Source organism: Uranotaenia lowii, chromosome 3, assembly GCF_029784155.1.
Source record: "Uranotaenia lowii strain MFRU-FL chromosome 3, ASM2978415v1, whole genome shotgun sequence".
Classification (NCBI taxonomy): Eukaryota; Metazoa; Arthropoda; class Insecta; order Diptera; family Culicidae; genus Uranotaenia; species Uranotaenia lowii.
The window spans coordinates 296,205,911-296,229,093 of NC_073693.1; the positions used below are offsets into that span (position 1 = coordinate 296,205,911).

Genomic DNA, 23,183 nt, shown 5'->3' on the forward strand with positions numbered 1-23,183 from the left:
ATATTGACACTCTAGAGCGGATTGGAGTGAATATACATAAATGCATAATAAGCATCATTTGCATGACAAAAAAAACTGTAAAATTCCGTTTTACGCACATGATGAATTCCAGTTGCTGATTCCGTAACCAGTAGTTCGTGTATTGAGAACATCTGTAATTCCTCCGTTTTGAAACGCTTGACATGTCAGGTATCTGGTTTCAAATGTACGGATTTACGTTGGTCACGTGATTCAAAAACAAATCCCCCAGACAATTATTTTCTCACTCATGCAAGTAAGGGAAACACACGCGCAAAGTGTGGCTTTGGGAATCTATTTTGACAGGATTTCTCGGTCCTAAAGTTGATCCGACAGCTTGGGATTAAACAGATACCTACTTCTGGAGCGATTTGTCTTAACAGAGCCACATACCTACCTACAACCAGAAGAGAAAAAAGAGCTGATTCCAGAACATTAGTACCCACCTACCTGGAACAAATCGAGTTTGTGTTATAGTTTTATTTCTTTTTATTCTCGCTTGTTCTCGTCCAATTTCTTCCTCCGAGTTGTGATGTAACAAGACCAGAAAGGAAGAAGCCTTTAGTAACAGACGCACATAATCTCGGTGTTGCTATGTTGTCCTCATCAACCGGATTATATCTCCCGTCCGAATGATGGTATTTACGATTAAACGGAGTTGACACGTACTTTGCTAAGGAATGTCGCTGGTATGTGGTTGGGAATGAAAATAAACAACTAAACATTCCTGGCCATGATCTCTGACTCAAGAAAATTAGAAAATGCTCGAAAAAAGATCATTTGTCCGGTTAAGTAGTTTAAAAAATTGAAGATACAATTATAATTTGGAACCATCGAATTCACCCCCTCCCTCTTCCTTCGTGAAGTTTAATTCCAAGAGAATTTTTACCGTAGTCATGGGACATTACTTGATCTTAAAAGGAGTTTCAAAATAAGTGTAAACAAATTTGGCATTTTGAATGTTGTTATCAAGCTCCCATAAACTTGCGACATTTCATTTCACGACTCTATTTGACATTCACGAGTTGAAACTATTTCCTAATTGAAATTTCGTTTTTAACTTCAAAATTGATTCATCAAACACTAATTTTATACATCAACAAGTTGGAAGCCAATTAATAGGAGTATACCTCCCACGATGGTTTACAGAATAAACAAAAAATCTGAAATCTAATATCCTATACTTTATTACTAAAAATTGGATTTAAAAAAAAAATCATTTGTGTCATTACTAATGTTACACTGCACAGTGGTGCAAAACATCAATCTAGCTGTAGGGGGATGAGGAGATAGACATTTGATGTCTTCAGCAAAATTGTTCAGTTTTACAAGGAGCATATTCTAATATCAAAATTTTTGCCAAGGGGTCCACCGATAGCGAGATAAAAATGCTAACTTTTTTGTTTGTCAAATTAGGGCTATAATGTCTTCGACAAAGTTGTTTGTCTGATCAAAATACATAAGTTTGTTGAATATGACAAAGTCCTGTCACATCACCCTCATGAGTTACAGTCAAAGTGAAAAAAATCTCTTAAAAAAACTGTTTTTTGCACCTAACACGTTGTAGATTGGATAAAATAGTTCGCTGTCTTTGAAACAAAGTTGTAACAAGCCACGATCTACAATTGTTTCACACATAATGATGGGTTTAGAAGTTGCTGAAGTTCTATAGAAAGCATTTAGTGTATTTTATTGGCAATTTTGGAAGGCTCATCCATCGAAAAGTGCACAATTTCGCAACACCCCCTTTTTTGTGATTATTTTTTATAATAAGCGGAACCATTTCCATTTAAAATTAGCGCGGAAATCGGTGGAACTTGTAGAGATTTGAATGATTGAAATACACATTTTATGTAAAAATTACCTATTTTACTAATGGAAAAAACGTTAAAATATTTAATTTATTAATAAAGTTTTGCAGTTTTCTTTTATACATATTGTTTTATTAAAAGACATTTAAATTCGATTTTTCAAATAATTCAAACCCCAAAAAAATGAATGGAACTTATCTGTAAAATTTGGTAGAGCACTTAATTAGTATTTGAATAATAGAATTTTGCCATTACAATGTAATTGCTTCAACTGGTTCCAAGTAACTGTATCCAAGTATCCAATCTTACAAGCAATTTGCTTTTGTCTTTTCCTTGAGTCATACGTTTTAATTGAATTTACACCATTTAATGCCTTTTAATAAAACAAAATATATAAAAGAAAACTGCAACATTTTATTAATAAATTAAATGTTTTAACGTTTTTTCTATTAGTAAAATAGGTAATTTTTACATAAAATGTGTATTTTCAATCATTCAAATTTCTACTATTTCCACCGATTTCCGCGTTAACTCCAAATGGAAATGGTTCCGCTTATCATAAAAAATAATCACAAAAAAGGGGGTGTTGCGAAAATGTACACTTTTCGATGGACGAGCCTTCCAAAATTGCCAATAAAATACACTAAATGCTTTCTATAGAACTTCAGTAACTTCTAAACCCATCTTAATGTATGAGCCAATTGTAGATCGTGGCTTGTTACAACTTTGTTTCAAAGACAGCGAACCATTTTATCCAATCTACAACTTGTTAGGTTCAAAAAACTGTTTTTTCAAGAGATTTTTTTCACTTTTTGACTGTAACTCCTGAGGGTAATGTGACAGGACTTTGACATATTCAACAAACTTATGTATTTTGATCACACAAACAACTTTGTGGAAGACATCAAAGCCCTAATTTGAAAAACAAAAAAGTTAGCATTTTTATCTCGCTATCGGTGGACCCCTCGGCACAAATTTTGACACTAGAATATGCTCCTTGAAAAACTGAACAATGTTGCTGTAGACATCAAATGTCTATCTCTTCATCCCTGGGCGCTATTAATTTCGTACAGCTAGATTGATGTTCTGCACCACTGTGCACTGATATGATATATTCTTCAAGAAACCAATTTCGGTTTAAATTTTATTTTTGCGTTTCTTGTTCTGCTTAATGCTCAACATCACATTTAAAAAGGTTTTGATAAATTACATAAGGCTCAAAATTATTATTTTGTCGAGGTGCGCTGAATTTTATAGGCGGATTTGACTAATTTGGGTTCCCTGAATCCAAAAATGTAATTTTTCTATGTTATTGAAATAGCTTTTGAAAATCCTTTTACGGAATTTCTGCATCTTGTTGACAAAAATTTAAAAACAAAAACCTAACATGTTACAATAATATTTTTTAATCAATTATCAACTTTCCTCAATACTTCAAGTAATTTTGAGTTCTGCGAAAAAAGTTAAAGAAGTATTCTATTTATAACCTTTTCCTCATTTAACGAATTTAAAAAAAGTTTTAAGCCAAATTGAATTTTAGATATTTTCAAAGCATATGTAAATCTCATAGTTTTGCAGGTTTTAACAGATTTGTTAAATTATATCAAGTTTGTTTAACTTTCTGCAGAAATAATAAAAAAAAATACTTCTAATGATATCTTTTTAAATTGTATCTTTCCAAATACTTTTCGAATCATGTATCATCATTCCTTAACTGAATGAAAAATGTATAATAAACAAAATCAGAATAATATTTTTTTTAAATGTAGGTTTGTTTGTTAATAAGTTATCAATGATTGATTTCACTTAAAACTGATACATTTATTAACTCTATATATCACCACAACTAAATGTGTTAGACCAAATTTAACAAAAGGTTCGAGTTCAGGAATCTATCAAATCAGTCATTAAAACATAAGCACAAAAATGCTGCTCCCTTGAGTTTTCAAAAGAAATTCTATGAATAAGTTTTTATAATGGTAAAACGTGTTTAGTGAAAAAAATTCTTCTAAAAGTTTATAATACTTATCTTTTCCGTTACCCTATTTTGTTTTAATTTTCAAATAAATTAACCGAATTTTAATATAATTTTTTTAAATTTTTAGAAATATTTTCAATAAGTTGGTCTTTGTTTTTCAATTCTGGGAGTTTGTATTCTCAAAACATCTGAACTTTTAATATGAAAAACATAGTTTTTTTCCTTCTGTTCTTTCCGAAACCCAATATTGTAATTGAAAGTGACAAAATCTTCAGAGCTTAACATTCAAAACTTTAAAACCAACGAATGAAAATTTATAATATTTAAATTTATTTTTATTAGGTGTATAAAATCATGTTTTTATAATTGTTCATGAATTTTTAATTAATCTTCAAAAAGTCCAAAAAATAATTCGAAGTAATGATAAAACTAAACTAAGTTGTAATGCACAATGTTAACACAGTTTTAAATTCACTTTGTGCTTTCAACATTTTCAACAAAACATAGGATTCATTATTGTATTTTTTTATCAGTTTCTTATTGATTATTCATGAAAACACGTGTACTTTGTCGGTATAATTGAACAGATGTGAACATATTAATATATAAAATATATAAAATTTTAAACTTTAAAATTAATTTTTTTGCTTTTTATTTTGATAACTGTATAAATTTTATTTTACAAAAAGGTTTTTTCTCTGACTTTGATCTCTGGGACTCTTGAAATAACATTGAATATATTTATCTTTTTGTCAAATTAAATTACATTACCAACTATTGAATAAATTCTCTTAAGTTCAGGATGGATTTTTTTTCCTAATAAAAAATGTACATTTCAAATCGCTTTTTTTATAAATTAAAAAGAGAAATGAAAATTAGGATTAAAAATAAATAACAAAAAATTATCATTTTAGTAACAATTAATCATGGTTCATTTTTGACCAAATCAAATCTGTGTTTTGGAAAAATGTATTCCATATTTGAAAACTTAACATTAATTATTTAGATGCAAATTTCTAGTTCAGAATAAAGAACATCATTTTCAAAAATTTATCAATGATTTATGAAAAAAGCATAGAATTGCACTCTCATTGTAATTTGCTCTATAAATTTTGAATTTTTTTTTTTTATCCGTGATTTTTTTAGATAGTCTGATAAGCATGAGCTGTATCTGAATTTCGAAACCCTCCACACACCCCTCCCACCCCTGGACAGGTCCTTCGCACGGGTTTTTTAGATTAACACTAGAAAGACCGCACAAGTAAAAATGACAACCTTTGCATTTTTTTATTCGACTAACTCTTTAAATAAGCGAAATAAATTTCACCGTGAACACTTGGAAAATAACTAGTCAAAATGGCTGGTAAAATTCACAACCCTGTAACTCGAAAAAGAATTTTTTTTCGCTTGTTTCTGGTTTTATTTGCAATCTAAATTTAAAAAAATCAGTCCTATTTGGTTTATGGTGGGCAGAAGTGTGCGATTCTGTATAAAATTCTTGATTTTTTAAGCGAAGTCATGAAGATTTGTGGAAAAAGTTCTCGGATTGACCTTTTTTATTGGTCTGTTTTACTGCTCTAGTATAATCAAAATTTGTCGAAGTTTCATCAATATTTGTGAAAGTAAGGTTAGATTTAATACATGTTCATTCGAATAATTTGAGTAACTTTAGGTGATTAATATCTTTTATACATGGCTGTAGGAACTGGGAGAGTGGAAGTCCATCAAAAACAAGCGAGTTACTCTACTCTACACTCCAAATTTGTTTTTCCAACCAACAAAACCTTGATAACCAATCCTAGGTTCAGAATTCAGCTACAGTTTTTCAAAAAACAATTTCATTTATTGATAGGAATTAATTTAATGCCCTAAAAAATAATATTTAAAACTCATTTAAGAGATTCTGGTAACTTATAATCAAAATCGAAATTGTATTTTTGTTTTCATATTTAGGATGTTATATTAAGATTAGAATTCTTGATTTTCGGTTCGATCATCATTAATCATTTAATTAAAAAGCTGTATTTGAAATCGTCGTTTAAATTTGTATTAACATTTCCTTCAAAATCTAATTAATGATTTTTGAAAATACGCATTTTTTACACTTAGATAACATTTTTCCAAATGTGAAAAAAAACTGAGTTGAAAATTAAAATTTTGAATTCAGGCTAAAACTTCAGATTGAGATTAAGCTCCTAAATGAACTGCAGAAGATCGTAGACTTATAATGCTGATTGTTAGTTCGATTTTAAAATTTTACCAAAGTCAGTTCGTTTGCACAATTCAGCTGAATATAACAAAAATTAATTAGAATTTGAGTTTATTTTGCTAGATTTGTCTTAAGAAAAACCTATTTGAAAAACCATCCACATTTTTTCGTATTGTTCAACATTATTATTGCAGTTTTTTAATTCAAAAACTAATTTCAAACTAAAATTTTTAACTTAGATCGAGTTTGCATAAATCCGATTTGAACCGCAAAATTTTATTCTTTTACATTTAATTCTGAAAATTGGATTTATTTTTAGAAAAAAAAAATTCCGAATTTGAAAAAAATTATAGTAAGTTAAAATTAAATAAGTAATATTAAACTGGCCAGATAACCCGGCTTTACCCGGACTTGCCCGGATATTTAGTTTAAAAAGATTGGAAAGGATCAGCCTAGCCCGCTTGCCAAAATTTTGTTGAAAAATATCTTGATTTTGTTCGGATTCATTCGTGTTTCTTGGAAAATCAAACGGAAAGTTCAATTTGCATCATTATAATTTTAAATTTCGACGCCTTAAATGAAATTTTTCAAGCTAGATTTATTAAAATTTACATAAACAATTTTTAGGAAGCCTGAAATACGATTCAAAATATGGTTATGTTTTTCGATGAAAAAATAATGATTCAAAAGTATTTTTTTCTTGATTTTTGATGGATAGTTCCTGGATTTAAGTCAAATTTTCTTGGATATTGCCCGGATATTGGTATGAAAATTTGGAATTTTGCCAGGTTTTAAATAAAATAGCCGGGAGAACATCTCGCAATCTTAAGCAAAGTTCACCAGATTTTGTTGCAAATTTTATGATTTCAACAATCGATGATAGTAAGTTCCCTATTTTTTACTGAAGGATTCTTTATACAAATCCTAATAATCCTTTGACAGATTTGAGGATGTAAATATTCGAAAAAGTATCTATTTAACACGAAAAACTATGAATATATAAACGAATCTTTAAAAGCCTTTATTCTTTACCTTTAGCATGTCAAAAAGTTTTTTTTGAAGTCGGTAAATCCACGCACCCATGGTAAATTGCTTTACTTTTAGGGAAACTATGCATTAGAAGTTCTAATTTAGAACTTACAATATCAGGTATAACTTATAAGCAACATGGTAAAAAACTTCAAAACGCAATGAAAAAATGCGCTGATTCCTCTAACCCATGGTGAAAAATTTTTTCCATTTTATTACAAAAATATTATCGATTAAGTAACAAAATAATATTAAAAGAAAAGAAATCAAAAATATTATATTTGGGAAAAAATTCTCCTCCACCTGTAATTTTGACTGGTCACGGTGCGATAGGTATATTCAATTTGTCGGCCCTTCTAGTGTTAAGGAGGGGGGGGGGGGGGGGGTAGGGTCTAACACTTTAAAAAAATTGATTTTTTTTTATTTTCTTATTGTAAAACATTTCAAGAATGTTGTGTCAAATTTGTCAAGTCAATTGAAGCAAAACTGTAGAAATTATAGGCCTTCATCTCCTTCTACCTAATACTGCAAGAAAGCAAGAGCAGAAACTTCAAACGCGTTTTTCTCGAAAGCACATTTTTGAAGTCCGTGGACATCGTCATTTGAAAACTACTTATCCGATTCTTTTCAAATTTGGAACATATTTTCTACATATAAAATTCCAGACCCCAACGTTTTTCTTTTTTTTATTTTGGGGAGATTTTACAGATAAAAAATGGCGGATTTTGTCGTGAAAAATCGTAGTTTTTACTTCAAACAGCGACAAAAATTTCATAAATTTTTTTTTAAATTAAATAAAAACGTTGGGGTCCAGAAAAACATCTATTAAAAATATGTTGCTCTGATTTTTTGACTTCAGATGATTCTGTGCTGAGATACAGTGTCCACCGCAAATCCTGTTTTCTAAAAGGCATCCTCGAAAGTGCTCCGTCACCGGCTCATTTTTCAATATTTTTTTACGAAAAAATTACTAAATGTTCTTTTAACAATGCTTTGTATAATGCAAAAAAATTGATTACATTTGTTTGAACGATAGCTCTAAAAAAATCGTGAAAATGGTGTTTTTTTTTACCCGTTAGACCCTAGCTCCCCCCCCCCCCCCCCCCCTTAATAATAAGATATTGGTAAATATCTTGATTCCATCTTTCAATTTTATTTATTAACTTTTCTATAACTAATTTCCATCACTTCAATAAATCGTTTTTTAACCCCCATAAAGGTTCACAGCTTGTAGTAATCAACGCACGAAAATGAAGCAACACACCGGGCCTCAACGAAATTCCATTGCCCATTTCCGAATCAGCAGCAACTATTTGACGACAAACATAAACCAAGTCCTAGGTATGCGCTTTTATGAGCTAAGTAGCCCCACTGACTCGATGACCTGCAAAGATTTGCAAATGGTCTAAGCAGCCATGCTCAAAGGCTAAAAATGTTTGCGGAATGCGTAAACCTGAGCATTAGAGGTAGGTATCTACTTTATCGTCCATTTTGCTTGCTCGAGTCATACGCATTTGAGAGAGTCTAATTCAGGTGATCTTGCATCTAAATTAATTGGCAAAGCAGGATGCTTTAAGGTCAAGAAATCAACTACCCTTAAAAAATATAGTAACTTAGGAAATTGAGTCCCTTAAAAGTACATATGTACCTAAAATTCTTCCAAGAAATCAGAAAAAAACATAACCGCACATTTTATATCAATGTAACGAACGAGTGAAAAAAGAGAGTTCATGTACCTGACAAAGTTAATGCGAACAGATAGAAAGCAATAGATCAGAACTCCCAGAACTAATCTAATGCAACCGAGGAATGTTAATTGTTAAGCCGTACAGAGATTAGCGCGGGATGTTTTTTTTTCTCTCGCTAAGCTTCCCGGTTCATAAGGACTGTTCTGCAGCGAAAGTACAGAACTGACCCAAACTTCGGACTGTTTTAATTTTTTATTCTAGAGAAATCAAAATGAAGTAATTGAAAATTCCAAAAACCCAAAGGACATAAAAACGGATTTTAATTAGGTTTTGTGATTTGTGGTTTAGTCCCTTGTTTTTTTTATTAAATTGACCAATATCCGAACAAAAACGGTAGAAAGTCTCTTCAAGACAGTGCTTAATTTTTTTTTATCATCTCATTCTGGTCTCGTCCACCCAACAACAACACCTGTAATGTATCAATGATTGTGGTGGTACCGTACAACTCTCGGCCAGGGCAAGGGGTGGTGGTAGAATGGTGATCATTATCGTGTTCTGGTTGGGGATTTTCGTGTTCCGGAGCATCAACACAAATTAACTGCAACGATGCAAGCCGCACATAAGCACATCATCATGCAATCCGCGAAGGGTTTTGTTTCAAGTTTCCATTTCATGTTCGAATTGAGAAAAAAAAATTTAAAAGGAGGAGTGTCACAAAAACAAGTCGAGCCATTTCTTCAATTTGAAAGATATTATCGGTGAATCGAAATTCAACTGTTGAAACAAGGGGAAAAATTAGGAAGCTGAAGTAAAAAAAAATGCTAGTTCTGTTGAATGAGACAAATATTCAATTATCAAGAACAAAACCACACTCTAACTTACAGCCTTTACCCTATCCCACCGGCTTCATTCTGGGGTGGTAACAAGTCATTAGTCGAAAGTATTAAGTCCAGGCAGCATCTTCGATGGCCCCGCGAGATCTGCCTTCGTAGAACAAATTGAAAATGAAAGAAATTCTAATGCCTTCTGGCTCCGCTGATTATTGTTTCTTTTTATGGCAGCGTAAATGTTTCTACGACTTAGTTATAGCGATGAATCACTTGAATTCGTATGCGATCCTTGGAAAGTTTTACGACAGTACTTAGAAAATTGTTGGTGATTAGAAAGAAATTTATAGCTAAGTCCTAACATTTTTACTACACGCATAAAAAGTATTCATAGAGTAGAGGTGTTGAAAAAAAAAATTGTGCAAGTTTCGTCAACACTGTCATTGATATGCTTTGTAAGAAGAACTTTTTTTCCCAGCACAATATGAGGAATATTATTTTATTCAATTCAGTGCTGAAAAGTGAACTTAACGTCACTGAAAACACTATCGAAAAGTGCTTTTTTAGATACTTGCAAAAGTTCAGTTCACCACCTATTTGATCATACAGGTTTCAGGACATTGCAATGACCTGACTGACTGATTCGATTTGTGGTCATTTCATAATTTCTCAAACCTTGGGGTCATAAAAGCATTGTTTTGGTTCTAAAACTCATCCATGATTTTTAGCAGGATTTTTTTAGTAACGTTTAGCTTAGCTTAGCTTAGCTTTGACAAAATTTTATTCTCTATAACAGTATGAGTTACTTTTTGTTTCAAATAGACTGTGGTATGAATTAATTACTACGATTTCATTTTTATTATCATTGCATTTAGAATTCCATGATCGCTGGCGTGGCTCAGTAGAACGAATTCCACATCGCCAATGGTTGCTACTCCGTGATCGACCGAGACCATCAATTTTGCTCAAAGGTCAAAAGAATGGTACTTGGGATTAGCAGCTCATTCTCACTGAACAAAACTGATGCTCGCTCTTTGAACCGTCAATAACGGCGCCGACCACGTCCTAGTAGTCTATTGATAGTGTGAAATGAGAGAAAAAGGATGAATGAAAAGCAAATTATGCTTTAGGACCAAGGTCACCTCTGCATCCTAGCAAATCAATTTTGGTTTGGAGATGTGGGTAATAGGATACGACCAGGGGACACTTTTGACTAGTGTGATCTAATATTTAAAATGTATTCCTCTATGGTTGTAATATTTTTCAGTGGTTATTCCTTGGATGAGACGTTATTAAATTATTACTCTTTGAAAAAATAAGAATTCTAGCTTACTCACTTCAGTTGATTGATTGACAGGCAAATTACAAATTAAGAAAAAAAAAATCCATCCTATACCCTTTCTCCCTTTGCTTGAGAGGTTTGAAATCAGTCCGTAAAATGCATGTTGATGAGAGAAAAAAAATCTATGTGGGATCTTACTTTGTGAACATAATTTGCCTGATACTGTTACCTATTAAAAAAAACATCATGTCAATTGTTATTCTAGTGATCCCACATTAATTGGAAACTTTTTTCTACCGTGTAATTTTCGACTTTTAAAATATTTTTGTTTAAATCAATGAAATCGCAGAGCTTATATATGATTTAAACTTGATGTTCTAGACTGATTTTTGGGATTAGGCAAACGCCTAAATATATGCAAGATAGATTTCCGTTCAGTGCACTTATTTGGAAGGAAGCCAGCAAAAGCTTTTAATTTCAACTCGACTTGCATACAAGTTTGAATAAAATTGAAATATTCTATTCGTCTACCATAGATGAAACCGTAGGGGAGAGTGGGGTATCGTGGGCCATGGGGAAACGTGGGCCACTTTTAATATCCCAGATGTGTGTTGAGATAAAAATCTCAAACCAACTGTCATCGTCGTCGCTTTGCGTGAGCATATATTTCTCTATGTTGTTAACTGAAATACGCATCATATGCTACTTTTATTTATCAAGCTAAAAAAAATTAGAAAAATTTACTTACATAATTAAAAAAAACATCCGCTAATTTCATCGATGAGGAACCTAAAGTTCATAACAAAAATATGCTCATACGCTTATGATCTTAGCACAGACAAACAGACAGGACACTTCGAAGAAAAATCGGATGATTTTTCGCAAAGCGATTACATTGCCATCTAGTGGCGACATTGCCTACCAATATCCTCAAGCCATTTTGAATTGATCAAGGATGCCTATGAAATTTTGATGTTATAACAATAATGTAAACAATGAAATTTTAGATTGACTGAGTTGTTCTCTTCATTTTCAAAGTTTAAACAGGAGCGAGTCTAAAGGCGCAGGGTCCAGAACAGCAGTAAGTGCAATCAATGTAAGCAAACAAAATGATTAAAATGATTTTCGCCAGGGTTACTGATAATCGCTTCGTTTGCTTCGAATTTTCCAATCGTTACCGATGCAACCACAGTAACGACGCTGTAAGCAGTGACTCGCAAACGAATCAAAACATACAACATAAGAACGCCGTCTTAGTGAACCATGTTCTATGAATTTTCGTTCTGTTTGTGTTGCCTAGCGTTCCTTGTTGATTTTCTCCTTCCTATTTTCAGTCATCGTTTACTCCAGCAACCATTTGCTTCGCTACTGAATGAATTCGTTTGCGAATTGATTCGGCGCGAGTTGATGACGATGCTGTTAATTCATGCCCAAAATCAGACTTTTAAGGAAGAATGCTACTAGGGATCAATTCCTGGAATAAAGTCTAAGACCGATATTTAATAAAATAGTTAACACACATTGAGAAGAAAATAAGCCAATTTTGGCATAAATTAGGTTTTTGGGCATATCTTGCGTTCCAAGAATTAAATTGGTTTCCTTCATGAAGCGTTCGCGGCGAAGCATAATCGTAAGCGAGTCGAGTAGATGTCGAAGAATTCGACGCCGTCGACGCACAATGTTTTCATTAGAAGCGAATGATGATTGTTTGGTGGTTACCGATAGAAACTCAGAAAATAACTGGCCACTAAAGAGGGGAAGAAAAACAAACTAGGTTTGCGTCGCTCGATGCTGAAAAGCGTCGTTTCTAAAGAAAACAGACTTTCTATGCTGAGGAGTAAAATCGTTGGTGACTAGGATCGGGGTGAAAAACCATTCTGAGCGAAGATCAGCAACCTTGATTTTCGCATTAAGCATCTGGAAAGGTTCTAAAATCTATTACAGAGGTTCCAAAATTTATAGTGAGATCAGCTAATGCATCATTTAATTTTTTAGAAGCGGATATCTTTACGTACATATAGATAATAACGAGCCTATAATAAACAAAAGAGACGAAATGTCACGATTGGAATTTTCGATTTTCTGTCAGTGTCATTCCAATCGAGCAAAAGACTTGTCAAACTGTAAAATTTGGAATTGCGAAAGCGGCTAAAGCGATCAGTATTATCATTCAAATCTGTAAACAAAAGGTAAATAACCATAACACAGATTTTGAATGTTCGATTTTGATGGCAAGATTTTCTAGGACTTATTTCTTGGTGCTTAATTGGTAAGTTATGATTTATTTATGATAGATATTTTTTTCATTTTTTGCTTTTTTATTGCCAGTAAAAGACGTTGCCGGATCAGCGGAGTCGAAAAGGGTGGTTTACCTACGACATTCCCGGAGTCCAGACTAGAATCCCCCGGAGTGCTTAGTGTGGTAGGAATACAGAAGTTTCAAATTGCTGATTGGTAAGTGAGAATTCAAATACACGTAATTTTTCGAATTGACGTTTGGTTTTTGGTTGTAGGTAGATATATCTGTCTAATTTGTTGGCCAAATCTAAGACGAAAAAGTGGTTGATCCGAGTTTGATGAATCGGTTGGTGAATCTTCGCCGCCAGAGCAGTCGTCTATCCGCTGGTCTCAATCTCAATTCGAGCAATCAAATGATAAGTACCACGGGGGGATACGAAACGGTCAATGATGAAAGTATCCCATCAACCAATTCTTTGCTTCGGAACAACCTGAAACACCAGCCAGAAAGAACGGAATTGAATTTCAGCCCTCAAGAAAGATGCCGAGAAAATTCTAGACGATTTGACGGATCCCATCGGTTCGGTTAAGGCACTGCGCCTTTGCTCTTCAAAACTTGGCCGTTAGCTGAAGCCATGTAAATATCATCTGAACCGAAATGCAACTGCAATTTTTCACAAATTTTAGTTATTTTTGATCCAAACAATTAAAAATTTACAAAAAAATACTTACACTGCAGAGTCGACTACTATCAGTGATATTAAAACTAGCCGGAAGCCCGTAGAATGCGAGCCTATCCTCTCGTTGTTTTGATTCTGCCGGAAACCGGAAAAAAGATATATTATTGAATCCGGGGCAGGTTTTGTTAGAACAATTTTTTGCCAAACACTTCATGATTGCACTTTTTGATAGACCAAAACCACTTCCGAAAAGATAAACGTAATCAAAATTGAAGTCATGTGAAGTTTGAAGCAAAGCAGTGTTGCGCTCAAATGACACCGGGGTTGCTATATGATTTATTTTCAAAAGGATCAGATTGCGTCTCTTTTGTTTTTAATACAGGCTCTTTAATAGATAAGACTGATAACCTGCTAACCCATTGAGACCACCACCGAACAGATTGTCCAGCAAGCACATTAGAACATGACGAACCTCTACCACTTCATCAGGAAGAAAAGTTACGCATAATCCCAGAACAGGTATTGTTGATCAATCCTATCTCTGGCAGATTCTGTCAACTGGTCCCAGTTTGTTCTGATTTCCAAATAAAACATAAATTAACGATTCACATATCTCACCTTCAAGTTATCAGATATCTCTATTTTGCTAGAAATTTTATGACGAACGGTGAATTAATGTTTATTTGTAACGAAAATACTCCTGTAATATGTTCGATCATATTTGAATAAATGAAAAGTCTTGTTAGTCATTAGTTTTCAGGCAGGTTATTTTCATATTCTCAATAGGATTCTATTTTCTATTTCCTCTTTTCCAAATTCAACTCGACCAGCATTATTTCCAATGAAGCATCATGTCAATAGGGTACAGATTTACAAAGATCCTGGGGTCATCCACAGAAAACTTTCTCGTCTGCTTATAAACGTTTGGTAGTTTCACATTCACTGTCTTTTCTCTAAAAGCTGAAGATGCGTTTCGACCAATGAAAAGCTCATTCCGGCTGCAAACAGGTGTTTCATACGAACTTGGTATGAAGTTGTATATGCTTATTAAACCTGAATGTATGTGTATGTGTATGTGAACAAATTAAAACAAAACAAAACATTTGAATATTGGTTTTTGTACTTACATTTTGAGGTCTAGATGAAAATTTGTTACAATATTGATTTTATTTTGTAAACAGTTTCAGGTTGTCACGGAATTAATAATAAACATAATCAGCTACTGTGATTGAAAATTTGTTATTTCATAAGATGTAGAGTAGCGCAATCTGGTGTCGGTGTTGCCTACCATTTGTGGTGTTTTGCGAAGAATGAAAATAGAGTGTCCTGTCTGTTTGTCTGTGATCTTAGTTTTGTCATGATCTTTCACGTGGAAAAAGAATTTTTGATGAAACATCAATGAGTCACACAAACGCAACCAATTTGCAAATTGTAGCTTGTGGGGAATCGTGGGCCACACATCTTGAATCACCTTTATTTTTATGTTTTTATACACAATCAGAACTCAAAACACGTTTTACCTATCTGTAAAGTTTTCTTATGCCAAATGAAGAGTTATGAAAAATATTTTGTGCATCCTATATAAGACATTTTGCCAAAACACAGCCCTCTTTTTTATTTCATCATCTGAAATTGCTTTAAAATAACGAAATGAATTAGGAAATCACAGTTTTGGGTCAACTCATAAACTTTGCATGTTATTTGATCAATTTGGATTTTGTGGCCCACGATTCCCCACCATTTTTCAAAGTCAAAAAAATATTGCTTTTTTTAAACAGATTTTGGGGAAAATAACTTATTAAAAATTAAAAAAAAAACCTTATGATACCTTGAAAATGTAGAAAACGATAGATTTTTTTTTCATTTTATCTATTATTATAGAGAAGTTATGGAACAACGAAAAAAAGTGGACCATGATTCCCCACTCTCCCATACATAAATGCGACACATATTTGTTGAAATATCAGTAGGAATATTTAAGAAAAATACTAAGCTGAGTTGAACGGATACATGTGGCTAGCCTCCATTTGTGTCGCCCGGTCCTTAAGTCCATCCGAAACCACCAATGTCATCAATTCGACCATATGACATTTTATCACTGAGATGCAACATTTCGACCGTCGACCGTCACCAATCCCAAAAACTTCTTTGTTTGAAGCTTTCACTTCGCTTGAACAGCTTTTCTGGTCATCGTCGTTCTTACATCAGATCAACATAAAAATTCAACAAAATATCACTTCATGTATGGAAATAACCAGGAAACTTCAATGGCCACGTAGTTAACAACCCACGGCGCGATGAATTCACTCCACATATTAGATGGACGGTCAATATTTCGCTAAAAAATGAAAATTTCTTGAAGACGATAGAAGCTAAACAAACAGCACTTAGCATTGTTGCCAGAACTCACCCATGATTTTTTGCAGGATTTTTTTTTTGGTAACGTTTACATGAGAAAATTTGAACTTTGAGGTTTGCATGAGAAATTTGAATATTTTGTTCTGAAAAATCAACATCTTTTTCTTATACTGTGGAACCGAACCTGCTAATTGTTTAGAAATTCTCTAAAGGAAATTTTCCGCTGAACAACTTTGTTGAACACCATTACTTCGTATCTTATTTATTAGGCAAAAAAGTTATTAGCTGTTTAACAGGAGTACGTCTTTTGGAATGGAAAAACAATAAAATCATCATTCACATCACTGCTGGGTGCCTAGCGAAATATTGCATGACTACTTTTCATGCTATACTTAGCGAGGTAGAAGCAGAGATGTCAATAGGTTTTGTTGTTTTTCAATACCATAAGATATACCTCTGTAAAGGGCAAGAAAATTTGGGCCTAATAAGATACGAAGTACTTATTTATTTATTTATTACAACACAACGGAACACGCATTGGTCCACATGATGACTTAAAATGAATATAAAAAGAGTACTAAGTCTATGCAATTATAGGGTTCTTAATACACTTAAAACATTACTACGGAAAAAATCTCTCGAAACGTCAAAGTCGAAGTGCTCAGAAAAACGGTTGAATGTTTTCATCACACTGATGATAGCGCTATTAGCTCCGTAATTGTTCAACCGAATTGGAACATACAATCGAAGATCTTGGTTTCTAAGTCCACGGGGTCGCACACTTAAGTAGAGGAATGGCTTCGTGCTGCGTTTCTGCGGGCTTGAAGAGTGTCTATGTCTATGAGACGGCATTGATGTTCATAACTTGGCAAGTGAATCGTGTCTTGCCAAGGCAGGTGTCCAAGGGCGAATCGCAAGAAGCGCCGTTGTATGGCCTCGATCCGTTCGGCTCCATTCTGGTAGTATGTGCACCAAACAGCTGATGCATATTCAAGAATAGAGCGAACAAAACTGCAATACCAACATTTCAAGCAATACAAATCTTCGAAGTCCTTGGACACTCGAAATAAGAATCCAAGACTTCTCGAGGCTTTATCAACAACGTAGTTCGTGTGTGTCTTGAATTCCAGCTTCCGGTCTAGAGTTACGTCCAAATGATTGATGTGTTCTACGCGTGCGATTGGCTCATCTCCGTGGAAGTACTCAGCGGAAAAAGGCTGCCGCCTTCTTGAAAAGCTGATTATTGCACATTTACATCGATTCAAAGGTAGGCAGTTCATATCACACAAGTATGCGAAGAGGTTTAATTGATTTTGAAGGAAATCAATATCGCCCTGGCCGTTGATGCTGTAAAATAGTTTGAGGTCGTCAGCATAATATAGCTTTGGACCGTCGAGGAGTGAGGGCGCATAGCTAAAATAGATTAAGAATATAATCGGCACTAAATGGCTTCCCTGAAGCACACCAGAAGAAGCAGAGAATTGTCAGAAGAAAGAGTCCCCCGTGCGAACTGTTAATTTACGTCCAGAAAGGTAGCTCCGGAACCAGTCAAGAAGAGTTCCACAGAAACCCAGGCGTTCGAGCTTTCCAACAGCAATATCGAAAAAGTTAATTATTTGAACATGTAACAATGTAACAATAAGTCTTTTAATGTAAAAGCAAACCTTTCGATTTTTTTGTTTACACCCAAAATAATTTTCACTTAAAAAGTAAGTGACATCTGTAGTAAATTCTCGCCATACGTAATTTCATTTGAATTTTAAGTGATGGGTCAAGTGAATTACAATGACGTTCGAGTAAAATTTATCTGAATTTCTAAGTAAGTCTCAAGTTAATTATCTTTCGCGTTTCTAAAAAAAAAGAACATTTATAGAACACCACTTCGATTTCAAATACTTACATTACGCTTTCGCCATAAATTTATTGATTGGAAAATTCCATCGTAATCCCAAGGCATATCGGTTACTGCGGCTAGTGCGACTTCTAAATCTTCCCTACTGCAAACCAGAAAAGCTGTCCAGTCCAACCCACAAGCTGAAACATGATAACACCTTTAAATAACTTTTTCTTACATCACGTTTATTTAACACAAATTACCGCCAAAATCGCCTAGTAAAGAATTGGGAAAATCCAAATCCAGCATAAGCTTTAAACGCTGCTCTTTAGAATTTGCCGTTTTGAACTCCGAAAATAAACACAATTACAAACCGACATTCACTTGAAATTCAAGTGATGGGGAAGTGAATATTTTTTCTCACTTCAAATTCAAATGACGACTGAAGTGAATGTGGATGAATTCACTTGAAATTTAAGTGACTGCCAAGTGAAATGTATATGTCACACTTGAATGGAAGAAAATCACTGGATCCTTGTTTTTAAGTGAAAAATCATGTGTATTTTAAAAGTGAATTTGGGTTCAGTGTATAATAATCCCATTTGATAAAGGGTCTCCACGATGAAATCGCCACACACAAAATTGATTCGTAAAATTCGAATTTTCATCCGATTGCCATCAAATTTTCAGGGATTGGAAAATAACTATTAAGTTTCCTTTTTTACCATTTTACTCGTATTTTATTTACATACCCAAATGTTCGCACCATGGCCTTAACCCCGGCTATAAGATTCTGCACAACCTGTGAATCAACCGTTTTTTGCATGTAAACCCATATTTTCTTCAGTTCCTCGACTGTCTTCACTACCTTAGGTCGTTTAGTTTAAGAAGGTGCTGCTTGTTATAAAAAAAGCTAGGCTTTCGGTTGCCCATAATGAAAAAAAATGCAAATTTAGTTTATCGCGTTTTAATTTTCTGGCAACAAGTTACCCATCCTCCATTGTTACAATTATTTTCCGAACATGGCAAATTTCTTCGATTTACTGCTCTTCCCTACATCGGCTGGCCCCGCAAACGCTTCTCCTGCCGCTGCTCCTGTCGATCCACGACGTAATTGATCTGCTCCCGGGGGACATTTGGGCTTTGACTGGTGCTTCGATCATACGCCGCTTGGTGAAATTGGATGTACCGATCCCCGCGACATTCGCGATCGTTGGAGATATATTCCAATGGGATAGGTTATTAAAGATCGATAAGTCATGTATTCTTACTCTTTAACGATTGTCTGATTCAACCGAATTAATGGGTCAGCAACTCAGGAGTCACTCATCATACTTAATAATGCATGCTTTGAACATTGATTACTTTGTGCAGTTTTCACCTTTTCTCATACCGACACGCCTTCAACTCATCATCCGCCAAAACCTTCCCTTACTCACTAACTTACTTAATGATCCCGCGCCGATCATCCGGTGCATAGGGCCGTGGTAAAAGACCTCTACTGTTGACGATCCGGAGCCAGCGTCTTCACCTGGTCCCAGTCAAGATTCTCGTCGACAGTTCGGATTTCAGCGGCTAGGCTTCGCCGCCACGAGTTTCTGGGTTTGCCTCTTCTTCGATGTCCTTCTCGCCTCCAATCTAGCGCCTCTCTGCAAATCTCGATTTCATCTTTCCGCAGCGTGTGCCCAATCCATCTCCACTTACGTTTCCGAATCTCGATTTCTAGCGCCCCTCGATGACACCGGCGATGTAGTTTCTCATTCGAGATCCAGTTGCAAGGCCACCAAGCGCGGATGATATTCCGCAGGCAGCGGTTTACAAATACTTGCAGTTGAGTTGAAGATTCGGATTCGTAGATGGATCTGGCGTGACCGCCAGATGTTTCGGAGACTCGCAAACGCAAATCGTGCTTTTCTGATCCGGGTTTTGATGTCTTTCCTGGTACCACCAAACAGGCATGATGATCGGTCAATAACTGACCTGCTTGGTCTTTCAGCAGCATTCTTGCATTAGTCCTTGTATCACTGAGACGGCGAGAAATGTCATAAAGTAATCGGATATCTCCATTGGCGGCGGCTCTTTCTCCCTCTTCGGCTAGGGAGTTTGTCCAGGCTCTCTTGTCTCGTCTGTCTGTTGGCAGTTCCGAGGCTCGGGATTCAAGCTGTTCAACGTATGCCCTTTTAACCTCTGGATTCTCCAACTGGCGGACGTCGTATCGACATTCGACTTTCTCCTCTCGCCGATGGACATGCGCGGCTCTCAGTCGTATCTCGCCAAGGACGAGGTGATGGTCAGATGCAATGTCTGCGCTTCGTGTGTTGCGGACATCAGGAAGGCTCCTTCTCCATTTTCGGCTGATGCAAATGTGATCAATTTGATTTTCTGTTCGGCCATCTCGGGATACCCAAGTGACCTTATGTGCTGGTCGATGGGGGAAGAGCAATCCACCGATCACCATGTTGTTGTTGCCACAAAATACTACAAATAGCTCTCCCTTTTTGCTCATCTGTCCTACGCCATGGCGCCCCATGATGCGCTCAAGGTCTTGATTATCCTAACCAATCTTTACGTTGAAGTCGCCCAAATGGACACTGGACCATTGTAACGTTTCTAACCCGTGTTCTAAATCTGGCTACGATTATTCTTTCGTTTATCGGTTCCCGTCTAATGAGGGCCGTGTAGGCCTGCGGGCTTAACAGGAAGCCTTCCCCGTGGGCCATGACTTTAAAAATATGCAGGCATCTCGCTCTAGTTAAACAGCCTATTTATACTTTGTTTTCGTAAAGAGAGCATTTATATGTTTTGGAGCATTAGCTTGTTGCTATTCTTGGCACAGAAGAACATCGCTTTTAAACAATAATACAAAAAAGAAAATTTATAATACGTAGGTAACGATCTTTTTTCGTAGTTCAAAATGATTGTATCCGAAACGACATGCAATCAATCGATCATAAATTAAATCCTTGCTTCGAGTTCTTAATCCGCAAAAACCTCGTTTTTTTATTTATTCAAATTTAGGACCTGTTTCCCCCTTATCTTTCGGTAATGAAATGACTTTTATTTTCACACATACTTAGTTCGTCTTTCATTATTTCATCATTCATTTCTACAATTTCTCGTGAACTCCGTTTCGACAGCTGACTAATATTTACCTGATCGACAGCATTTCAACAGTTAGGAAATACATTTAACTATTCTAGAAAAGTCTTATTTTTCTTCATTTTCTTCTTCTCTCGACGATGAAATTGGGATCATTTTCAATATACAGCGTAGTGGAGAGCTTCAACCGAATGTCGTCGAAGGCGAGGGGCGTTCTCAAGTGAAACTCCCTCAAGAGATAAACCACGGTGATCTTAATAATTGCCTGGGCATATTTAATGCCCAGACAATTCCGCTGACCTGCTGCATAGGGAACGTACGCGTAAGGATGCCTCCTGAAGCTCTGTTCCGGCAAAAAACGATCCGGATTGAACTGATCGGCATCCGGACCCCACAGCTGAGGATCCCTATGAATCTTGAAGAAGCTCAGGTAGATGTTGGCTCCTTTGGGTATGACGCAGGAATTAAGATTAATGTCATCGGTCACAAAACGACCTGTTCCAACTGTTATCGGAAAGAGACGCAAGACTTCCTTCAGAACCATCTCCAGGTAAGGCATGTTTGCTAGGTGTTGTTGGGTTATGTTTTCCTCAGGGTTAAGGGGACAAACGGATTGGATTTCCTGATGAAGACGTTCCTGCACATCTTGATAGATGGCTACCATGAGCAAGAACTCTTGGATGATTGTTCCGCTGGTTTCGACACCTGCAACAAGCATAGTATCTATGTGGTCGGGAAAATCTTCTGGGGGTAGTTGACCATCTTGTGTCAGGGATAGAATCTTTTCGGCATATGTTGGTGCTGAAGAACGTTGCAACTTTTTCGCTTTCAATGTATCAGTGATCTAGGACAAGAAAAATCTCTCAATTTCAGTATGGAAACATAATACGGAGAAGTTATACCTTACTGGTAGAATTCCGAAGTGAGGTTAATACTCTGTTAAAGTTTATTCCATTCAAAGTCAGGTTGTAACACCAATCGGGATACACCCAGGGAGCACAAAATCGTTTGTCAACTAGATCGAAATACTCGTGGATTTCATCGAAAAATTTCGAAACATCCGTCGATGAGCTGAATTTCGAATACTCTTCCTCAGTAAACAACATTACGGATTCTAGAGATATAATAAAATAAATCTTAATGCAGCGAAGGTTTTAACGATGAAAACATACTTACTGCACATTGATTCGAATGCAAAAATTTTCAACAAATTCCCTACATTACTGAGTCCTTGGCCGGAAAAAGTGTCGAATTTTTCAATTAGTTTCCGGCCCGTTTTGTTGAATGTAGGAGTTAACTGGTTCATGACGGCCGGTGAAAAGGTTTGATTTACAGCCTTCCGAACTCGATGCCAGTGATTTACTAAAAAAGCTTATTTTGTGATTTAAATTGAGGATTAACGAAAATCTCACTTACCGTCAGTGGTGGTCAAAATTCCTCGTTTGATATTAACAAAATCATAGACAAACAGCCTATCCAAACAGTTCGGAGAGTTAAGCAGCACCTGGAAATCCTCCGGCTGATCAAATTTAACAAACAATGTTGGACCAAGCCAAGCTTTGCGCATCCCTCTGGGCAGTTTATTGAGCACCGAGAATAAATTTCCTGTTGGCGGAATGGTCACAATCATTTCGGGGGCCCTCAACGGATGAATTAAGCTTGATCTTACTGTCGAATAAGAACAGATGTATCGACCCCAAAAACGGAATCTCCACCGTTCCGGGTATTTTCGCCGTCAGCTGATACATGCGACATTTTTTCCAGCAAATATGCCAATAGCAGGACAATAGCACAAAAAACACCAACAAGAACAACCAGTACATCGCGATCGATGGCCGGAATTAAAACTGTCAGCTGGAAATTCAATACCGAGAAATTTATAGGAAAAACATAGGAACTTTTAATCACCGCACCTTAGCACCTTACGTTCACTTTCGGATTGAAATTAATTTGGCATCGGAGACCAGATTTTATTAAGATTGATCCGGTGTTATGAATGATTAACGAGAGCCGCCCATCGAAACATATTCAAAGGTAGCTGTAGCAATTTCTTATTTACACCTTACGATGTTTTTCTATCAAAACTAGTACACCTCGATAATTGGACTATTGACTCTAACCGGTAACGCGTA

At 35.4% G+C, this 23,183-nt stretch overlaps 1 protein-coding gene across 1 annotated transcript; it reads right to left on the reverse strand.

The window, feature by feature from the left end:
- Nucleotides 1–21,169: 21,169 nt before the first annotated feature.
- Nucleotides 21,170–22,876, reverse strand: LOC129753617 (probable cytochrome P450 313a4). Its single transcript, XM_055749452.1, has 5 exons — nucleotides 22,721–22,876; nucleotides 22,468–22,656; nucleotides 22,228–22,413; nucleotides 21,954–22,165; nucleotides 21,170–21,895 (listed from the first exon to the last, which is right to left on the reverse strand). Exons 1-5 carry the CDS (start codon nucleotides 22,872–22,874, stop codon nucleotides 21,170–21,172), a joined length of 1,467 nt encoding a protein of 488 aa, XP_055605427.1. The 5' UTR covers nucleotides 22,875–22,876.
- Between the last annotated feature and the right edge of the window lie 307 nt (nucleotides 22,877–23,183).